Raw genomic sequence first — 22,844 nt, forward strand, 5'->3', positions numbered from 1 at the left:
TGGTTGTTCCTCGTAGGAGAGACCTGCCTCAAGCTTTAGATCCTCGTAATTCAACAAATGAGTCACGTCTGACACATATTTCCGAAGGATCGAAATATGAAATACATTATGTACGATCGACAATGCTGGAGGTAAGGCCAATCTATAAGCCACCTGACCAATCCTCTCCAGGATCTCAAATGGTCCTACAAATCTAGGGCTCAGCTTGCCCTTCTTCCCAAATCTCTTCACCCCTTTCCATGGTGAGACTCTAGGGAAGACATAATCTCCCACTTGTAACTCCACATTTCTACATTTGGGATCAGCATAACTTTTCTGCCTGCTTTGAGAAGCGAGCATCCGAGCTCTGATCTTCTCAATAGTCTCATTGGTCCTCTGTATTACCTCAGGACCCAAGTATTTCATTTCTCCTGTCTCATCTCAATGAATGGGAGATCTGCATTTCCTACCATAGAACATCTCATAAGGAGCTACCCCAATGGTCGACTAATAGCTGTTATTGTAGGAAAACTCTATCAAAGGCAAATACTTACTCCAGGATCCATCAGAGTCCAGCACACATGCTCGCAGCATGTCCTCTAATATCTAAACCATCCTCTCAAATTTTCTATCTTTGTAAGGATGATAAGCAGTACCAAACTTCAATTGTGTACCCATATCCTTCTGCAAACTTCCCCAAAACTTGGAAGTAAATGTGGGGTCCCGATTTGACATGATCGACCTCGGAGCCCCATGAAGGCGCACTACCCCTCTCACACAGAGATCTACATACTGGTCAACTATATAAGTTGTCCTCACTGGTAAGAAGTGAGCTGATTTGGTGTATCAATCCATGATAACCCACACTGAATCATGTTGACCCACAGTCCTAGGTAACCCTACCACGAAATCCATTGTGATGTCCTCCCATTTCCACTCTGGGATGTCCAAAGGCTGAGCCTTGCTCATCTCAAATGCTCAGCCTTGACCTATTGACATGTAAAACATTTAGCCACATATTCTGTCACATCCCTTTTCACCCCAAGCCACCAATACAACGATCTCACATCTTGATACATCTTCGTGGTGCCTGGATGCAAAGAGTAAGGAGTAGTATGAGATTCATCCAGAATCTCTAGTCTGATAACAATGTCCATCGAAACACAGATTCGACCCTTGTATCTCAACAAACCCATATCTGACACTATATAATCCCTAGACACTCCAGCTATGACGTCCTCTCTGATCTTTGTCAGTTGTAGATCACCCAACTGACCTTCCTTTATCCTTTTTGACAGCGTAGACTATACCGTAATATTGGCCAATTGGCCCACCAACAACTCTATACCAGCTCTGGTCATATCCTCTGCCAACTCTCTAAATATCAATCTCGTGTTGTATATCTGTCCTAGACCCTTCCAGCTTAAGGCATCTGCCACCATGTTGGCCATCCCTGGGTGATACAACATTTCACAATCATAATCCTTCACCAACTCTAGCCAACACCTTTGTCTCATGTTCAGGCTTTTCTCTGTGAAAAATTACTTTAGGCTCTTGTGGTCAGTATAAATCTCACACTTTTCCCCATAAAGGTAATGCCTCCATACCTTTAATGCGAAGACCACTACTACCAACTCTAGATCATGAGTGTGGTATTTCTGTTCATACTCTTTCAACTGACGTGATGCATAGGCAATCACCTTCCCTGACTGCATAAGAACACAACCCAAACCCTGATGTGAAGCATCACAGTATATCACAAACTTCTCCTTATATGTTGGAAGACTCAAAACTGGAGCTGTGATCAATCCCTGCTTCAACTCCTGGAAGTTGTTCTCACACTTATCTGACCACACAAACTTTTGATTCTTGCATGTCAACTCAGTCAAGGAAGTAGCAATCCTTGAAAACCCTTCCACAAATCGTCTGTAGTAACCTGCCAATCCAAAGAAGCTCCTGATTTCTGAGGCATTCTTTGGCCTTGGCCAATCCTTGACTACCTCAATCTTAGCTGGGTCCACCTTGATCCCATCCCGACTAACAATATGACCAAGGAAATTTACTTGAGGTAACCAGAACTCACACTTCTTGAACTTTGCAAACAATTTGTGTTCCCTCAGTCTCTGTAGAACCAACCTCAGATGTTGCTCATGTTATGACTCTGACTGAGAATAAACCATTATATCGTCGATGAAGACGATCATAAACCGGTCTAGGTAATCTTTGAACACCCTATTCATCAAATCCATAAAAGCAGATGGGGCATTAGTCAACCCAAAGGACGTGACTAAGAACTCATAATGCCCATATGTGGTGCGAAAAGCAATCTTCGATATATCTCCCCCCTTGATCCTCAGCTGATGGTAACCAGATCAAAGATCTATCTTTAAGAATACCATCTTACCCTGCAACTGATCAAACAAATCATCAATCCTTGGCAGAGGATAGTTGTTCTTAATTGTCATTTTGTTTTGTTTTCTGTAGTCAATACACATCCTCAGAGAACTTTACAAATAAGGTCTAATAAAACCCAAGTCTAACAACTCCTGCAGTTGTACCTTTAATTCCTTTGACTCTGCTGGGGCCATTATGTAAGGTGCCCTAGACACTGGCTCTGTCCCTAGTGCCAGTGCATACCCATAATCATATCAAAGTCAGTCATAACAAACTCTATCAAATCAACTGACAACTCTCTGCCTTCTACTATCACTGGCAATGATCTGACCCATCTCCTAGATACTACTAACCCCACAGTGGTCAATAAGGTCCCGAACCCCACAACACAATAATCACATTGTCTACACAATCTATCAATAATTCTACTAGCTATAAAAGAATGTGTAGCTTCAAAATCAATCAAAATAGTATAAGGGGTTCCAGCACTAAAAAGCTGACCTGTGACTACTGAGGGACAAGCCTCAGCTTCTGCCTGTGTCAATGCGAACACTCGAGCTGGGGTCGAGCTGTCCACCTTTCTTGGTTCTTCCTTTCTTGCCTTCAGTCAATCTTTCTTTAAGTGCCCCACTATCCCATAGAAAAAGCAGGTCTTTGCCCGACACTCCCCTATATGGCGCCTCTTGCACCTAGCACGCTCAAGAAAAGTCCTCTAGCCCTCACTGTCGCCCTGGCAGCCTATTGTAATACCACATGGTCTCTTGTTAGGGCCTAGAGCTGGAAAGGCATCATGAGCCTTCCTTTTCTGATCACTAGGGCCCCCGCCCCTACCTGAACTGATAAATGAAAGTCCCACCCTCCTAGTGTCTCTTCTGGCTGCAATCTCGCACCAGATTTTTTTCTCTGCGCTCTCAGCTGTGAGTGCCTTCTCAACAACCTGTGCATAGGTAGTCACTCCTGGCACAGTGGTAATGCAAACATCCTGAGCTATCATAGGTTGTAGCCCTTGGAGAAACCTCTCCCTTCTGGTCCATCAGTGGGCAGCAGTTCCCCAAAAAACTTTTCCAAATGGTTAGATTTCAGGGCATATTTAGTCACTGATAAGTTGCTCCCCAACTAGCTTATTGCTAGTCTCTAGCAATTCAAGCGCAATTAGAAATGTCAACATGATATATTTCAGGTCAAAAATTATAAAAGAACTTAAGTATTAACACAAAATGTTAGTAACAAGTCAACAAGAGTTATCAAAAATTACTTTGAATAAATCTAGAGTTGTGAGTGTGTACACCAAACTTGAACCTTCTTACCGCAAACCATAGCACATAAAGCCTTCGGAATTATGCCAAGTAAAAGTCTCAACTCCAATAACCTCTCATGTAATTGAAAATATTGAAAGTTAAGTGTTTCTCTCATGGAGTTGGAAATAGAGAAGTAAGCACTCATCAAATGGATATATATTTAAGACAAACTTTTAAATAATCATTGAAACGAATTGGAAATAATTTTTTTGGAAAACCACCATAAAGAGTACCACAAAACCAGTTTTTCGGGAATTCTAAGTTAAATAGACAATCTTTACATTTATTCTAAGAGCCATGAAATTAAATAACACACTTTTTTTTTTCTTTTTGGACACAAGAGACAACATAATTGAGAAATGATAAAACTATTGCTCTTGTATTTTTCTTCTTCTTTTTTTTATATTATTTTTTTTCTTCTTTTTCTTTTTCTTTTTTTCGTCTCTTTTTTTATGAAGAACATAATAAAAGGCTATCTAATAACATTTGTCTATAAAAAATATTATCCCTAAAACATCATCCATTCTTACCGCAATACTTTGTCCAAATAATTATAACCATTTCTAAGAATCAATAAAAAAATTTAAGTTGTTTTCTCAAGTCTCACCTCTCACTGAAAAGAATGAATTCTTAAACATGGAAAATTTCTAAGCAAATATGTGCTAACAACCATCTTACCACAATGTTTGGCATGTGCATTAGGTAACTCTAAAGAAACTCTTAGTAATAAAGATAACAAAAATTGACTCAAAGGTAACATTTTGCAAGAATAAATAAGTAATTTTTAAAAAAAATTGACCGTGAAAATATTAATATGAAAAAAATCAACATGAACGTGCATGAATATGCTCACCACCCCCAACCAAAATATGATAGTGTCCTCAATGTCTCAATATATAATAAATGTAAAAGAGCAAAGAAAAAGAACACCTGGATAGCGAGCATCGAGTGATAGAGCGAATATTGTTTCTCTAAAACATGAAAAACTGAAAACACAAAATGATAACAAATAAAATAAAATGACAAAAGGGAAATAAATAGAAAACAACCCTATGTACAAACAATTTGGAACACTACTCAGACTTGGTAAACCGGTTCCACGAGAGTGACTTCTTCAGGCTAGGTTACCCTCTCTATGTAGTGTTTCAGTCGTTGGCCATTTACTTTGAATTCTCTCCCATCAGTTGGGTCTGTGACCTCAACAACACCGTTGGGAAAGACAGATTTCACAACATATGGGCCAGTCCACCTTGATCTCAGCTTGCCAGGGTGGATATGCAGACGAGAGTCATAAAGATGCACTCGTTGGTTTGGCTCAAATTCTTTTTGTAGGATCTGCTTGTCATGGGCCGCTTTTATTTTAGCCTTGTAGATCCTAGAATTTTCATAAGCATCGTTCCTTAACTCTTCAATTTCGGACAACTGAAGCTTACGATTGAGTCCTGCCGTCTTGAGATCAAAATTTAGGCTTTTAACCCCAATAAGCTTTGTGTTCCAGCTCAACATGAAGGTGGCAGGCTTTACCATAGACTAGCCTATAAGGACACATACCAAGCTGAGTTTTGTAAGCAGTGCGGTATGCCCAGAGAGCATCGAGAAGTCGTGAGGAACAATCTTTGTTATCAGGATTAACCGTCTTTTCTAAGATTTGCTTAACTTCTCAGTTGGCTAACTAAGCTTGGCCATTTGTCTGTGGGTGATAAGGCATTGAACCTTATGAATTACACCATATTTTTGCATTAAGGTCTCGAAAGAATAGTTGCAAAAATGGGTGTCTTGATCACTTATGATAGTGCGTGGTGCGCCAAACCTAGATAACACATTTTCCTTTAAGAATTTCACAACAATTGCATTATCATTATTTCGACAAGGCACAGCTTCCACCTATTTTGAGACATAGTCTATGGCAAGGAGAATGTAAAGGTATCCAGAAGAAGGTGGAAATGGTCTCATAAAGTCTATCCCCCAACAATCGAATATTTCTATTACAAGAATTGGGTTTAATGGCATAATATGTCGCCGGGACAAAGCACCTAATTTCTGACACCTTTCACATGATTGACAGAAATTGTTAGTGTCTTTGAACAAAGTGGGCCAATAAAGACCACACTGTAAGATTTTTGCAGTAGTTTTTTCATAGAAAAATGACCACCACAAGCTTCATTATGACAAAAGTTTAGGACACTACAAATTTCATCATCTGGAATGAAACGTCTAATAATTTGGTCGGGGCAATACTTAAAAAGATATGGATCGTCCCAATAAAAGTTATGAACCTCGACCAAAAATTTACGTTTATTTTGTGCACTCCATGCAATTGGAAGTTCGCCAATCACTATGTAATTAACAATATGAGCATATCATGACAAAAATTGATATTACCCAATAACTCCTAAGCGGTCGCAGGAGTAATCGAGCTATGTCGTATCCACAGAGAGATAAAATACAAGTAAAAAGAAAGATTAGTAAATTAAAATTATGTAACTTTGAAAAAGAATTTATTTAAAAAAAAAAACATTAAATAAACAAAATCGAGCAATTAGAATCATAAAGAAAATATGGAAGACATAAGTTTCATTCATGCAAACATATATATATTAATAAAATTGATTCATTCTACTCAACTATAATTCTACACCATTAATTATAGTTGGAAAATATATATAATAAAGCTCACCTTAAAATATGTTGTTAATTAAATTATACTAACTTCTAATTTTAAAAACCTATCATATTATACACCTTAGAGCGAAAAAATACCAATGGCAGAATGCAGTAAAAAACATATAATATAACAAATATCCTAAATTAAATCAAGAACCTAAATTACATAAGAAGAGCATGACTAGACTTATGTAAAAGACACTAATAAATTAAGAATAAAAATTAGAAGAAAATAAATTTAATTGTAACAAAAATATAGAAATGAAGAACAAAATAAAAAATCAATATATTAAAAATATAATGTGAAACATGAACTTCACTCAAGCCTTCCCACAAGAGAATTTAGCCATAAGTATGCATTGTTTTCACTCAAAGAAATGTAAAAGAAATGAAAGAAAAATAAGAACAAAAAATGTTTTTCTCTCTCACTATACTCTCCATACTTAATTCCATAATCTGATGATTTTTTCTATATTTGGCTCTCTATTTATAGTGGAAATAGGACCCAAAAATGTGTAAAATCATGTACAAAATAATGGGAAAGTGGCATAAAAACTTATGGAAGTGGGGCAAGTGGTGTTGAGTCGTGGAAGACATCTGGGCCACGTGACGAAAGCTTATTGGCTCAGCAAGCGGCATGTCAGGCGCGTGGGAGACAGCTGCCAGGCGAGTGGGACAGGTGGCGGGCTCGGGTTGGCTCGGCAGCTGGTGCGTCAGGCGTGGCAGTGGAGTGCATCAGGCATGGCAGGCGCATGTCAAGCGACTTGGGTGGCTCTGGCTCGGCTTAGCTCGGTTGGGCTGTTAGTTGCTGAAAACTTTGGGCCTGGGCTCCATTTTGGGCCTAATCTTGTCAAAAATGTCATTTTCTTCATGATTTCTTCAATTTTAATTCTTTCTTTCTTCTTTATTTTTCTTTGTGTCAAAATACATTTTATTTCCTGAAAATTAAACACAAATTAAATGAAAATTAATATTTTCAAATATAAAATATATGACAATAAATCCATGAAAATATTAATTAAAACTTAATTAATTTTAAACTTTGAGACTAATAAAATGATAATTTTGAACACTAATCAGTTGCCCTAAAGTATTCTCCTGAACTCTTCAGCCTTTGCCGCCCTGATGACATCATTGTAATACTTTTCATTAAATAGAGTTCTAAACTCTTCCCAATCCAGGGCATTAACATTTCTAGTCTAGGATATCACTTCCCACCAAATTCGGGCATCTTCCTGAAACATATATGTGGCACAGGTCACCCTCTCATTACCAATCACCCTTATAAAGTCTAGGATGGTGGTAACCATAATCATCCACTGTTCAACCTTAGCCAGATCTGCACTACCCTCAAAGACTAGAGGGTGTTATTTCATGAACCTTTCATAAAGAGGTTCCCATTTATTCCAGACTCTGGCGGCTACTCAACTATTGGCACCATCACTGGTGGTGCCTCTGGCAAGATGTTCCCTGCAGGAACCTATTGTTGTCTCAGGAGGCGAACCTCTTCTTCCTGCCTCAATACCCTGGCTTGCAAATTAGCAAGCACCTGCTACCAGTTCTCAGAAGCGGGCGGTGGGTTCTGACCTTGGTCATTATCCTGCCCCTGTCTATCATTCTGGCCTTGATTTTCCTGGCCAGCTGATGATTCAATATGCCTTGGAAGCATACTTCCAAGCTTATATCTTGCTGCAATAATCAATTCGGCCAGTTAGGTAGTGATAACTAAACCTCTTTCCACCTCATGATCCAAGATCAAGAAAAGAATCATTCAAATTCACACAATCATGCTAATAAGCATGTTAATTCATATTTATATTCAAGTTCGATGCTAATAAGCACGTTCTGATATTCATAACAATTAACGATGTTAATAAGCATTTTCTGGCATTTATAACCATATAACAATGTAAATAAACATTTTCTAACATGCATGTATCTATGACAGTGCTAATAAGAGTGTCCTGACCTACATGTCCATATAACAATGCTAATAAGCCTTTTTCTTTTACATTCACAAGCAATGTCAATGCTAATAAGCACTTCCTTTTATATCATACAATACTCAAGGGCCAAGCCCTATCAGTATATGTCATGCTACCTAATAAGGCATGCAGATAAGGCATTTATATCCCATTTAAGTAGTTAAGTACACAACCACATAAATAGTTACCAAACCCTGAGTCGAGCATGTCTTTAGTGGCGAGTGTACATGCCCAGCCAGTCTTTAGGAACCCTTAACCTTGGCACACTATGATACCAAGTTGTAACGCCCTGGTTAACCAAGACTGTTACACTGTGTGTTTTAAATAGTGCTTAACTCGCTAAACGAGTCGTTAGGCCATAAACGTGCATCTAAATGTTATCAATGGTCCATGGTTAAAAATTTTGGGCAAAGGGATTGGATATTTCATTAAAACATTAAATTGTGCATGGGATCCCATAATAAACGTTTACAAATTTGTTTACAGTTCCAAAATTTTCATTACAACTCAAAAGCTACAACCCACCGACCTAAGCGGCAAAAATAGGGTTTAACCCTAGTTCCTCTAAGAAACCTTGGCAATGGTGGTCAAGCGACCGTATATGTACATGTCGCCACCTAAGCTCTCCAACTCATGGCTGGTCCAGCTTTTCTTTCCCTTTACCTGCATCAAAAAGCACCCATGAACCAAGGCCCAGCAAGAAAACTTAATCATGCTCATAAGCAATGAATAACACATTTCAAAATCATAATAGACATGCCCAACAGTAATAACCATACTCATGCATGCAGACCATTCATATAATTAACTACAGTGTCAAATGGGGCTAATTGCCCTAAATAAATGATTAACCGATTCATATGAGGGCCTGTTGCCCAAGTTACATGATTAATAAATCACACTGGGCCCCAGCTCCCTAGGATCTGGGACTAATAAGTCACCCTAGGCCCATTGCCCTATCCTCTATATAACCAGCCTTGGAGCTGGCTCAGCGTACCTGGCTCTTTAGTTTTCCACGACCATTGGGCCAAACAAGCATAAAATGCGCTTTTGATTGTATCTAACCATATCGAGCAGCACTCTAAGCACTATGCTACCCTTGACTCATAAGTCAATGCTTTTCAACCAGCGCTCAGCGCTATTGTCATCCTTGACTGATAAGTCAATGCTTTTCTCAATTGTATAATGCTAACATGCATTTATCATATAGCAAGTATATGTACATAGCATTCAGCATGCTTAATCATTAATCACAGGCATAATCATAATCATGGGCATTTCCAGAGGCCAACGCCCAATCAAAACTATATTCAACATTCAGGCTAAGCCCTAATCATGCACATCACGTATTGGGTGCAGTTTTCTTACCTCAATTCCGAGTGTAAAGTAAAATAAGAATGACCTTCGAGCACGATCCTGATTCCAATCCCCTAGCGATAACCTAGTCACAACCAAGTATAGAATCTCGTCAATAATGAGTAAACACAGGCTTCTAGACCAAGTCCTAGCCTTCTGGACATTGAATTCTACTAAATTAGGTAGTAGGATCGATCCCGAGCCTTAAGGATTGAGTTCTCGCACTCAAAACCTTTCTAAGGCCAAAAATCCCTTAAGCTTCGTGACCCCAAGCTTCTAAGTTGCGACTTACCCAAGACAGAGGCCCCAGCCTCTTTTTTATCTGCACCCCGCGCCGCGGCATGCCTACCAGGCGCCGGGCCCAAATTGCCCAAATTGCCCAACAGCCAGGTGCTTCTTCTTCATCAAGCTTGAGCCGTGGCAACCAAGAATAGGGTCGCGGCTCGACCAGGAACCCAATCATTTCCTCCATTTTTCTCATATCAAAACCCTCCATAAACCTATCCAAACATATCAAAATCCCATAAACAAAGTTCCCAAACAACCTAGCAGCCCAACACTATCAAAACCCAAGTTACAACCCAATCAAAAACTCGTCTAGACTATAAAATCCAATCAAAGTTTAAAAACTTGAAAACTCAAAACTTAAAGCTTGGATTACCTCTGATTGAGTCATTATCTAGTTAAATCCTCCAGCTAGTAAGCTTCTAATCTTCCCTATAATTACTACGACTCTAACCTTCCTTTAATCCGAGTCTTAAAACTCGAGTTCCTTCGAAAATGTAATGAACAGTAAAAAGGAGAACGAGAGAGAAAGAGAAAGTGTTTTGAACGTATATCTGTTTTTGTCAAGTTACTTTAAGCTCAAGTAATCTTAAGTAAAATCCAAGGCTTGGGGTCCCAAAAACATCTATGGGGGCCAAATAGTCAAAATCCCCATAATTCCCTCATGATCTCACTAACTCCATATACATCCTCAAATATTCATTCCCATTACCCAATATCCCGATAATGTACTAAATACCCAAAATACCCCTTTGACTAACCCCGAGTCAAGTATTGGTTCAGTTGTGACTTTCCCGCTAACTTGCTCTCTAGGATCGCCTCGAACCGAGTAACCCAAATATATCTACATAATAATGTGGTCTTACACATATATCATATATATGCCAAATATACCCATAACGGGCCAAATTACGAAAAAATTCCCTTTTGATAAGAAACGGGCCCATATGCATATTTAATACACATAAACATACATATCAAGTCATATTATAATATAACTCACATAATCATGCAATGATACACATAAATGTCACATAAGCACATAATTTTCCATAGTTAGCCATCCTGGCCCCCTAATCAAGGCCCTAAGCCTTATGAGGTAATTTGGGACGTTACAAATCTCGATAACAATATATCAAATAGAATCCCAAATTCTGCAAAGAACAAGTAAGTTGAGTTCTGACCTGTTATCTATGAAGAGATAAGAACCAAGAACTACGAAATGTGAAGACGCCACACCAAGATACTTAAGAAATACACTTAAGAATCTAAATGAGAAGTCTGGTTGCTAAATTCAACATGTCGGCCTTGAGGGCATGTTACAAGCTAGGTTGGTGCTTGGTCAAAGGCACACACGAGGGTGCAAGCTGTTGTGCATGTTGATGCCTAGTTTGTACGACAATGGCATTTTCATGAATATCTTCAATATTTCCCAGAAATGGATGAGACCTTGTAGTTCCCATATTGAAGGGTCAATGAACGCAATGGTGCGATCGGATTTTGGAGATTCGGAGAATTGGTGAGCAGCGAGCCAAATATGTCTCCTAAGAAAAAATCATTTATGTTTCTGGTAGAATGCTAAAAGATTAGAAGGCTCTTTGTAAGGGGAGCACCTGGTGCCAGCTCTCCACCACCCCTTGGCGCTACAAGAAAAAACAGTATTCATAACACTTAAAAACTGCTAACCGGGCGTATTGATAACGCTTATGAAAATGCTAACATACCCCCTGTTATTAAAAGTCCTGTCTTTTGTATAACAAAATTCGAATGTTATGTTCGATGTTATCTTAAACTATTCAATAACACATTTTTAGTTACTATAATATTCAAATAATAACATTTAGTTAGAGTATTTGGTTATAAATTTGAAGTTTAATCTTATACTTTTTGCATAACACTTTTCAACTGTTACATTCGATTATTTTGATAGCATTTTTAGTTTGTTATATTATATAAATCATAACAATTTATTACACTTATAATATGTTTCTAAATCATAACATATTAAGGTTTTTTATTGTGATAAGAGTACTTATACGTTTTTTTTTAATTAAAAGATTTTCATTATTGTATTTTGATAAAAAAAATCAAAATTAATCATAAGATATAATTCTCAATAGATTGATAAACCATAAGTATTACATTAAACAATAACTAATTCAAACTCTAAATGCTTCTATTTCATGAGATCTTAGTTCTAACTTAAGTTTGAAACCATAACATAATAAAGTTTTATAATCTTGAACATTTTTTACTTCAAAAATGAAAAACAAAAAATTACAAGATACACAAAAGTAAACCATGCATGAAACTTGCTCCATCCTTCAATTCATCATCCTTTGTGCACTTGTCTTTGCTGTGAGTCCATTTGTTGTGCACTTGTCATATACCTGTTTCCCTTTCTTGTTTCCCTTTCTTCCACAGGTCCATGTGTAATCCCCTTTGCAATAAAGTCAGTTGTAGTCCACAAAAGGCCTATTGCTGTCAAGCTTATGTTAAGCTCCGTCTTTAGAGCACTGTAAGCTCCAGTCACATCTACACACCTGAAATATTCGAGTGTAATAATGGAATCACACCAGCAATTACTTAAAGTGGTAATTCTAGGGCTTTTATATAAAAAAAAAAAACATAACCAAATTGCCTTGTATTAATTAAAAATGCATGACAGTTGTAATTCTAGGTTTCTATGTTGGAAGTAATGAAATTATAAGATTTTATCAGTCAATCCAAGTATAGGTGTTAGTGTGTGCCTATGCATGTGTGTAATCGATCACTTGATATATTATGTCACTGCACAATATAGTATCTGATAAAACTGGAAGATTAGAACTTATTAAAGTGGTAGCTATAGTCATCCATGTTGCATTAATGAAATTATTAGCTCTTATTAAATATATCTGTATTATACTTTCAAAAGCATCAATCAAGCAATCAAAGAATATGTACTATTATCTGATAGAAGTGTCAAACGTAAGCATGAAAAATCATAGACAACCTATGACTTCAATACAGTAATGTGTATAAAAAGGAAGAATGAAAAGGCTAATAAAAGCATACATTACATTTATAGGCTAATAAAAGGCTAACTTTAAAAAGTTAGTAATATAAGTTTACCTCTAAAACATGCAAAATAATCTTTAAAGACCCAACACGTGCATCCACACTCTCAGTAGAGAAATATAGAACCCTCGACGAAGAAATGACAGCACATTCAAGTGATCTCATTTATGCAAGTGTGGTTTGATTGGTTTCCATCTAGAGACAGAATGTATCAATGATAAGAAATTTCAATTCTTATTTCACTAGTTAAACAGCCACAAACTCTTAGGAAGACAGAGTTCTCACATTCTATGATATCCCTTTGGGTCTGGTTGACAAGTCCTAGAAGTGATCTGAACCTAAAACAACACATATGGATTGATCTAATGCATCTAGTGCCATCTAACACTTTCTTAAAGATCATAAATTTTCACCTAAAATATTATAGATATATATAAAAACATATATCCTACTAAAGTAAGTTACATGATTTACATGATAATTTCAAGAGGAAAGAATACTACAGTCGCTGTACTGGCCAGACGATTCCCTCAATAACTTTTTCACACCAGTAGAAACCTCCTGTCAAGATAAACTAAAGCTTAATATACTTAAACAATTAAACTCTATAAGAATGCTGCAAGAAAATCCCAAACAAAAATACTAGTTTCTAGTTACCAAATAGAGATTAACAATTTTCAAATAAATATGAATTACAATATAGAGAGCAAACCTTATTTACATTCAATCCTAATGCCTTGTTTCCTTCATCCAAGTCTTCCAACTTTTTTAATCTTTCACGCTCCAACTTTAGTGCAGCTTCTGCAGCTTTAGTAATGTCACCTACCACCAATAGCCCCTTTCACGCATCAGATAACAGAAAAATTCTTAAAAGAGTACAGAGAACATGAATAAACTGAAAAAAAAAACAAAGGGGAATACAGTGGAGCGTCAAACATGAACTATTGCCAAAACCTAGCTGATCTTTGTGAAAACTAGGGCTAAACTAGATTTTTAGATAAAAGGGCAAATGATTATATCTATAGATCAGTACAAGGTTGCTATATTTTCCTAGTAGCCAAATTACTTGCTGATGCCGAATTTATTGGTTTTTCAAATTCAGATTCCTTGGTTTTGGCTTTAGTTTGCAATCCTAAAGCTTCCTTCTAAACAGCAACCTGGCTTGACGCTTCATTGGCCTCCCTTTCAGCAGCCTCTTTTGCTTCTCTTCTCTGAGCTTCCATTGCAGCCCTATTTGCTTCTTCAGCTCTGAGTTTTGCCTGCATCAGAAAATACTTTTATTACTAACAACAGCATAAAACCAAGATAATATACCAAAGCGCATTAAGATTATATCAGAAGAATATGTGAGAATAATAGAGGACTGTGACAACCATCTGTAGACATCTACCAAAAGAAATGAATAATCTGGGCAAAGTCAACAAACCTCAGCTTCTGCTTTGGCTTTTTCTTGGCAGAGTTTTTCTTCCAGGAGAGCTTTCTCTTTTCTTTTGGCCCCTTCATAAGCCGCATCACTTCTTATTTTCCTTTCTTCTATCTGGGACTTGAGTTCATGGTCCCTTTGGATAGCAGTCAAGTGATTATCAAGTGCTTCGGCACTACAGATGATGACCCAAAAATTAGAAAACAGAAAGTCCAAATCTGACTTAAACAATAAAAAAGAAGGAGATGAGAAATCATTAAAATTCCAGGGAAAAAAAATATCAAAAGCATGAGCACTTCAATGAGGGGAGGCAAAAAAACAATACAACATTATTAACAAAGGAATTGCAGTCTTACATTTTTCGTTGATATTGGGTATCAAGCTTTCTCTTATTTTCACGCCTTGCTTCTCCATACTTATTAACTCAAAGAAATGCAGAAGAAACCTTTTCATTTTCACTCATCAGATCTGACTCCATTGTAAAAAATTTGTTCCTAATCTCCTCCTTTTTATTGAGCCAATTAATATTGTCATGCACCAAGTATGGAATTCTACGACCACAATAAGAAGAAAACATTGCAGGGAAACCCTGAAGATCGAGCATGTAGCCAAGGTATGAGATACGCTCTTCAAGAGATATGTACCCTAGTTATTCATAATACTAATTGAATAATTAAACATTTTGCAACAAAAATTATGCACAAATTCTACATCAGACGAAACATCATCCACTAGATAGCTACAGACCTTGACCCCAAGCTGATGTTCACTAGTTATCTCCATCAAACCTCCTTCCACCAATCCTGTTTCTTCCATCAAGTATGGCTGAATTTCAAGTGCTGACTCATTCTCAGAGTCGTCATCATCACTAAGAGATAAATCAAGAAAATACAAAGTATTAATAGAAACTAGCGAGATCTCTAACAATCAATGCGATATCACATACCATAGAAATATCATAGAAGTCTGTCATAAATACACAACAGCTGAATAAAGCTTTTGATGACAGAATAGGGATGCAAAACTTGAATTGATAAATGGAATATAAGTAAAGGAAAACAATCAAGGCCAGTTAAATGCATACCTAACATAAAGGTCGTTAAAATTAAACCTATTAGCAGAAAGGGAGGTTCTATCTTGAGCTTCCTCATATGCATTGTCAATGTCATCCACCTCATCATCGAGAACACGCATTACAAATGGCCTAGAACTTCTTTCTACACTCTTCACATTTGAAAGTTGACTATACAAAATTTACAGCTGAACGCTTAGTTAAATAGAAAAACACATATGCACCAAGCAGTTATCTAAATCACACACGTACATACACGCACCCTTTCCCCACCCGAACCCCACCTAATTATCACACTAGACCAAATATCAATTTTATCAATTTCTTGTAGTAAATTAATCAAACAGTTTCAAGGCAAATGAATGAAACAAAGTAAGTTATAGAAAAAATTATGGATTGTCCAATACTCGAAAATATAACTTATCTTTCCAAAAAGGTCCTGCCCTAGGAATAAAACAAAAATATTTCAAACTTAATAAAAGACTTTTTTGTGGTAGTTCTAAAACACAGAATGAAAACAGAAAGATAAAAACTTGGGGTCGAGAAACTAAATATAATGATAATGGAAAAATAGTAGCCCTACAGAGCATTCAAATTTAAAAACCATCAAGATCAAAGCTCAACAACAATGATAATAACTGCATAGAATATATTTATGCACACATAATCTGTCTATAATTTGTTCATTATTCAGCTCAATGATATAAACACCTTATAAAACTTCAAAAGAATTTAAAATATATTAGATTAATGTTTTCCATTATTGTAAATGCATTATTCGCCTAGTTTTCCATTATGTACTAGTGCATTCCATTCATCAACAACAACCATATACTTCACACTAGTTAAAACAGAACATTTCACAAATGACAAATATGGAATAGAATGTAGAAATAAGTTGAGACAACTGCAGTTATATAAATATATAGAGAACGAGACCTTTTTTGAACTATGAGGCCTTGAAAGTGAGTATCAAAATCTGAAATTCCAGAGCTTAACTGGTCAGAATCCATTGATGCTTCTGCTGCTTCAGCAATGCCCAAAAGCTTTAAACACTCATTCCAACACTCAGCACCCCTCCATAGAAGCTTAGCTGCAAGACCATAATACCCAACATCATTAACATCTTACATGAACACCTTATTTCCTCCTTTTTTTCTTCAAAAGATAAAAATAAAGAGTACCCATTAACCTTTAGGGGAATAAGGATGAAGTAGTCCTCCAGAAATTCCAAAAGCACCTCCTCCAATCCCAATTTCATCATAAATATCTATTTGTAAGTTTAAGTCCTCTGCAGTAGTCTCCTGCATATGTATATAACAACATTGGTGCTCTCAAGAGTTTTTCTCTTAACACATAAAAGCTCTTTGGTCTTTCTTGTATTCTAATGCTTACAACCTCTCTAATTTTTCTCACTATATCCTCTCCATTAGAAACAATTCCAACACAAACAAATATATGTATTGATATATTCAAAATGTTTCTTGATATTAAACTAAAATCTAAAAACATAAAAAGAAAAGAAAACTCACAGACAAACGGCTTCTTGAGCAGCTGGGTTGCTTGGGTTCTTGCTTCAGCAGGGGCATCATCATGTGTGCTTCAGCGGCTCAACTGAAGAGAGTGACGAGAGACTAATAGACTATATTTCATTTCATTGATAGCTCATCTTTTTTGTACTGGCTTTAGCTGCATTGCAAATTTAAATTGTATGTATGTTAGTTTAGTGAATCTAATAGACTGTATTTTATCTTTGACATAACTGCTTCTTTATTAGATAGCTCATACTCAACCTACAAATTTGCACACTTGTACATATATCAATAGTGGAAAAAACTTGTTAGACATATGACAAATAAAAAAACATGATCAAAGCTTCTGAGTGGTGCTTATTGCATAATATCACTTAATATCTGAGTGGTGCTTCCACAACAAGCAGCAATAATTATATACAGCAACAGAACAATCAAGCAATGGCTACTAGGTTCAATGTTATTCATAAAATAAAACTACATTTTAAAGTAATGAAATTAGGAAAAAAAGTTTTATCAATCGTTTTTTTTTAGTTTAATCAAGAACCATTCAGGAACTACAGAACTAGCATACACCTTTATATATAACATATACCTATATTATATATTTATATATATATGCATTAAATTAGAAAGTATAATAAACGAAAGATAACAAAGGAAAAAATCTGTATAGAATAAAGATAAAATAACAAAGAATTATAGCTACCGTCTGTAAGTGTAGCCTGTTGTGAGTTGTCTTCTGAAAGCTAAGTGCTAACTCTGAAGAAATTTCTGGATCTCATCATGAGATGATTGTATCTTCCAAACAAAAGGGAAACAAACATATAATTAAATACAAATTCATGTTGGCGCAATGGAAGTTATCACAGAGGAAGAAAAAACACACTGACCAGCCATATATAATTGCTAATCACTTTCTAGTTTCCATTATTTTGTTTGAACAAACCAACCATTTATTCTAAGAAGCCATTTTGGTGAAAATATATAAAACTCTTAAGTGAATGAGACAACAGATGGGGCACGTAACCCACCTGGTGTCTTCTGTAGAGTGAATATTGTCTAGATCTTAGATCAAATCTTGCAAATATTATACATACAAAAGTATATCTCAGAAACAGTATTACATGTATATACCTGAGCAAATATAGAATTGACTTCAGAAATTTATTCAAAAAAAAATCTTAATAAATGAAGACCTGATGCCGTGAGATACTGAGGTGTTGTGCCTACTACTTGCTGCCATCTGGCTTTTGTGAAGCTTTGAGGTGTCCTTCCGAATTGATGCCATGACTAGTGAGGTGAGCTACCATGAAGACCTGGTGTCGTGAGGTTATGTGCCTTGCGTGAAAGATAAGAGTTGCAGTGCATGAAAGATGAGAATGCCTCTTGCTTTTTGTCTTTCATAAACCGAAAATCTTGGACTCTTGGAATATTTCTGTACACAACAAAAATAGCACAGAAAATTTTTAAAACAAAATTGTACTTAGAATAGTATTCAAAATATGAAAACTAACAACGGCTTCGAGTACTTGAACTAATTAAGGAAACGTTTCCATTGGTATTCTTGAAAACCAAATCAAAACCAGACAAGAACAGAACAGAACAGAACATTGAGAAGCAAAAATAATACTTAAAAAGATCTAATAACCACCCTTGAGATCGTTGACAACATCATAAGGAATGGGGGTGACAGTTTCCAACTGAGCTCCTTTGACCATGAAACCTGGCTTGGGACCCTCTGGCTGCCTCTTGGTGCTGATGGCCTCACCCTTCAACTTGGCCTCGGCCTTGAGCTTATCGTTCCTTAACTTTCTGTTTCTGAACTCCTCTGTGCATCTAGAGGGCTGGACATGCTCCACACGAACATGAATCCTCTTCTTAATGATGTGATTCCCAACCTGCTTGTTAACCTCCACGCCAATAGCGCGCTTGGTGATGTTCCAAACATGCCCAGTTCGGCCATGGTAGAACTTGTGGGGCATACCCTTGTGAATGGCGTCATTCACCTTAATATCAACATACTCACCGGTCTTGTAGGTCTTGAGGTAGGTGGAGAGAGGGATGTACCCCTTCTTCTTGAAGGGACGTGAAAACAGGTCTCGTGTCCGAGATCGTAGACCGTGTCCAGCCGGCATTTTCTTCTACCTCTCTTCTCTTCTTGCTCTAGGGTTTATCTCTGTAACACGGCAAAGTCAAGCCCTAGATAAAATAGCACAGAAAATAACACTAATATTATTGCAAACTCGCATCATTTTCAAAATACTTGTACACAACTAAAAGAGAAATTTTGATAGAAGAGAAAAACCCAAATGAAACTCAAACTTCATGCCAAATGACTCTCCCAATTCAAAGAGAATCAAGTCGAAAGTGACTTTCTCAAAAGCTATTATGAAAATTACAGAGTATATAAATTCCAAGATCATAGTCAAGGATTCAATGCCCAAAAAGAAAAGGCAAAAGAAAAAAAAAACGCAGACCTTGAGATCAATATTGGAACAATTGACGAGATATGGATTGAACTTGGGGTCTCTGAATGTCCTTCTATTTTCTAGTTCCATGATTTGCGACTCTACTCTTAGAGCTTCTTTTTCCTCCAAAGCCCATCTTTGCTGCACATTTCCATTCTCTTTGTTTGTCTCCCTCCTCTGTCTCGCTCTCTGCCAACGAACCCAGTCCCACGCTCGACCCCGCACACTGCCGAACATTCAATGACTATAGCGGAGATAGAAATCGTCAAGCTCCTGCATGGTCGAGCCCCCATCACCACCTCTGTCGAGTTTCCCACACCCGCCACCTGCAAGAGAGAACGTGAAAAAATGGAGTTGAGAGGTTAGAAATTAGATAGATGTGAGGGAGATAGAGTGTTGAGAAGAAAAAGGGTACGACGATGAGAGGAGAGGGAGATTAATGAAATAATAAAATAAGAAAGGATTTGGCGGTATTAATTCATTTGCTCAAAAATTTGAGCGCCTTTTTTTTTAATTCCAGAAAGTATTAATGACACTTCTTAAAATCTGTTATATTTCAACATGATATTTGATCAAAAATGTTGTAGTGGCATCAAGTGAGCTACTACTAGTTAGGGGGGCTAGTAGGAAGGGCATATAAGGACCACAAGGGGACTCATATGTCTCCATGAGTAGGATTACTCAAGGACATTACCGGGCCGCCTCGGTAGTGTGTTGAAGTGTCCTGCTAGAGGTTTATGAGTATGGTTCCCTTAGCTTGCCGGTATGCCACTTACATGGAACGTGGCCTAAACCTTCGAGAGACGTCGTGGCACGCCATGGCCACGGGTCTTGACATGAGATGGCACATGAATTCATTTGTGGGAGTGGTTAGCATACAGGCATTGGAAGATGCCCAATGCTTGAGTAGGACAAAGGTCCAGTGTGTGCTACTAGTCTTGCAGCTAGTCTCGAGGGCATACCAACAAAGTGAAGGCATGGTGCCTTGAGGATTGGACCATGGACGTATGGGGGTCCTTGGACCGTGATGGGAGCTATTTGGATGGTATCGAATGGGGCATGAAGAGAGGCATTGGCATGTCAGCTTGGTGTTGGCTTTCGGCCACACGTGCTACCTTGGCTTGCGAATGTCAAGGTGAGCATCGATGTTGAAATTTGCCTTGCCATAGTGAGAACCTATGGACAATGTGAGTGTCTTGGCTAGATAGCCTTTATTCATGGATGCACTCATAGATGCTTGAGAGTATGACTCGACAGGAGTTGTTCGAGAGATGAACATGTGCAGAGGATGCGCAAAAAGTGTGCTCATTGTTATCTGAATGGTTGGAAGGCTGGTCTTGGCTCAGAGAATTCAAGGTGCTGCACGGGCATTTCTGCTATCAAAATGTCAGCCTGTGATAGTTTCTATTAGAGCCAGGTTCATCTCAAGTCGGGGTGAACCTAGTTGGCCCATCCTATAGTGGATGTAGGCGTGGAGAAGGATCAAGAAGTTTTGGATGCTTGAATAGATGTCGTTTAGCCTTTTAGTAACCTAGAAAGGATCGGTAAGCTGAGACGGGATGAGACTTGGTTGCTCTTCTTCATGGGAATACTGGATATCCTAAAGATGGGACAAGTTATGGTTGTTTTGAATCAAAAGTTCAGTGATGCTAGAAAGATAACTACCATAGGAGATTATGGAGGGGCGCTATAGAAGAGTTGGAACTCATTGACATTGGATAAGGTTTGGTCAAGAGGTCACACCTATATGCTTGGTTCACTATGTCATGTTTGCTTGAGTGATATTGTAAGCCACAAGAGGGGCTTTGGCTGAAAAAGAAACTTAGGGGCAAGAGTGTGGAAGTATGATAGTGGTCGTCAAACACTTATTAGTCACGACAATGGTCGAGAGTGGAAAAATTTGATGAATCAAACAGAGAAGGATATGGAATGCTTCAATTGCTACTTGTGTGCCAAAGGGCATCACAGGGAGACCAAAGTGGCAGTGGCCACGGTTGTCAGAGGACAGTAATACGTGGAGGTGTTTGCATGTTATCTTGTTTTGATTAAGAATGGAGGTGTCGAGACAATTGAATGTGATGTTTTAGCTTACAAAGATGTTAGTTGGTGTGAGCAACACTAAGGCATCGAAAGAGATGCTGAGTTGTGGAATGTCTGCATCAAAGGCCAGCAAGGACGAGGAAATTGCGCGCGGAGGTCAGAGTGGTACTAGAGTTTCTCAAGAGCCAGATGAATGTGTCAAGGAAACTTAGTACTGCATAAAAGATGAGAATTTGTGCTAGAGTTCGCATAGGGGCCAAAGGGCTATGCCGAAGGAACTTAGTGCTTCTTGAGAGCCCGGAAGAGCGAGATGATAATATGATGGATCAGGTAGATGGCTATGTGGATAGTGCACACATATGGGAATCGACAGTGGTGCTACATGAAGTAGTTAACTCGAGAGTCACATCATGCAGTGTGCACTTCTAGATTTGTTGTGTGCATGAAGAGTTGGGGTGGTCAGACGTTCTTGTGTGTGGGCAAGTTTTCGATGACGCCAACAGTTGAACTGGGGGAGAGACCTTCATAGTTAAAACATCTAAATAGAAAACCAATGGATCAATTACAAAAACATTGAGATGAGTTATCATTGTGATCAGTTATTGTTCATAATGTAAAGTCAAGACTCAGAGCCATGGATAGAGCCAAGTTACCTAGGGTGAAAGTCAGCAGGACTCAGGAACTAAGGTAACATCAGTGCAACGTTGGCCTAGGGTGAAAGTCAGCAGGACTTAGATACTAAGGCAATGTAGAGATGTCGAGGGGCAAAGAGTCATAATGACCAAGGCATTAGTTCAACATCATCTTCAAAAGTGATAAATGGAATGAGGGACCGCACGAGAGAACCCGGTTAGTTTGCGAGATATACCTTGAGAGGTACACCTCAAGAATAGAAGTTATTGCCAAGTTGAAGTAGGGGATCCTGCTAATTCTTATGTTCTAAGGGTCAGGGTACTTGTTCAATTATGGTGTGTGAATCCAGAGGGAACACAACAATAGACGGGTTGTATAGTGCGAAGGCATGCATGACTGATGTGAGTGGGTCTGGTGACCAAGTAAAGTTGTAGATAGACAATATTCATGGGCGTAGGCTGAGGCCAAGATTGGGCAGGTTTTGCAGCATGTATGGGGCATGTTTTGTGTTTACAAGAACACAAGTTGAATGATTCAGAGAACGTATGCCAAAGAGAGATAGCGAATTGGGACAACTTCAGACCTCAAGAGTGAGGTAGTGTGCAATCAAGTTGGTCAACATTCAGCAAGCTGTCTAGAGTTAGGCAGAGTA

The 22,844-nt window shown here is 37.9% G+C and overlaps 4 protein-coding genes across 4 annotated transcripts; all 4 read right to left on the reverse strand.

Moving 5' to 3' along the window:
* Positions 1-14,166: 14,166 nt before the first annotated feature.
* Positions 14,167-14,858, reverse strand: LOC133824612 (mRNA export factor GLE1-like). The gene is made up of 3 exons (XM_062257555.1): positions 14,770-14,858; positions 14,448-14,619; positions 14,167-14,280 (listed from the first exon to the last, which is right to left on the reverse strand). Exons 1-3 carry the CDS (start codon positions 14,856-14,858, stop codon positions 14,167-14,169), a joined length of 375 nt encoding a protein of 124 aa, XP_062113539.1.
* On the reverse strand, positions 14,807-15,658 carry LOC133821237 (uncharacterized). The gene is made up of 3 exons (XM_062253664.1): positions 15,529-15,658; positions 15,192-15,312; positions 14,807-14,949 (listed from the first exon to the last, which is right to left on the reverse strand). Exons 1-3 carry the CDS (start codon positions 15,636-15,638, stop codon positions 14,869-14,871), a joined length of 312 nt encoding a protein of 103 aa, XP_062109648.1. The 5' UTR covers positions 15,639-15,658; the 3' UTR covers positions 14,807-14,868.
* Positions 15,659-16,290: 632 nt separating this feature from the next.
* LOC133824613 (uncharacterized) lies at positions 16,291-17,094 on the reverse strand. The gene is made up of 3 exons (XM_062257556.1): positions 16,709-17,094; positions 16,456-16,609; positions 16,291-16,357 (listed from the first exon to the last, which is right to left on the reverse strand). Exons 1-3 carry the CDS (start codon positions 16,824-16,826, stop codon positions 16,291-16,293), a joined length of 339 nt encoding a protein of 112 aa, XP_062113540.1. The 5' UTR covers positions 16,827-17,094.
* A 984-nt stretch (positions 17,095-18,078) lies between these two features.
* On the reverse strand, positions 18,079-19,249 carry LOC133821238 (large ribosomal subunit protein eL21x/eL21w-like). The gene is made up of 2 exons (XM_062253665.1): positions 18,703-19,249; positions 18,079-18,486 (listed from the first exon to the last, which is right to left on the reverse strand). The coding sequence occupies exons 1-2, from the start codon at positions 19,184-19,186 to the stop codon at positions 18,452-18,454; spliced, it is 519 nt and encodes a 172-aa protein (XP_062109649.1). The 5' UTR covers positions 19,187-19,249; the 3' UTR covers positions 18,079-18,451.
* Positions 19,250-22,844: the final 3,595 nt, after the last annotated feature.

The sequence above is a fragment of the Humulus lupulus genome, chromosome 3 (assembly GCF_963169125.1).
Source record: "Humulus lupulus chromosome 3, drHumLupu1.1, whole genome shotgun sequence".
In the NCBI taxonomy this organism is placed as follows: Eukaryota; Viridiplantae; Streptophyta; class Magnoliopsida; order Rosales; family Cannabaceae; genus Humulus; species Humulus lupulus.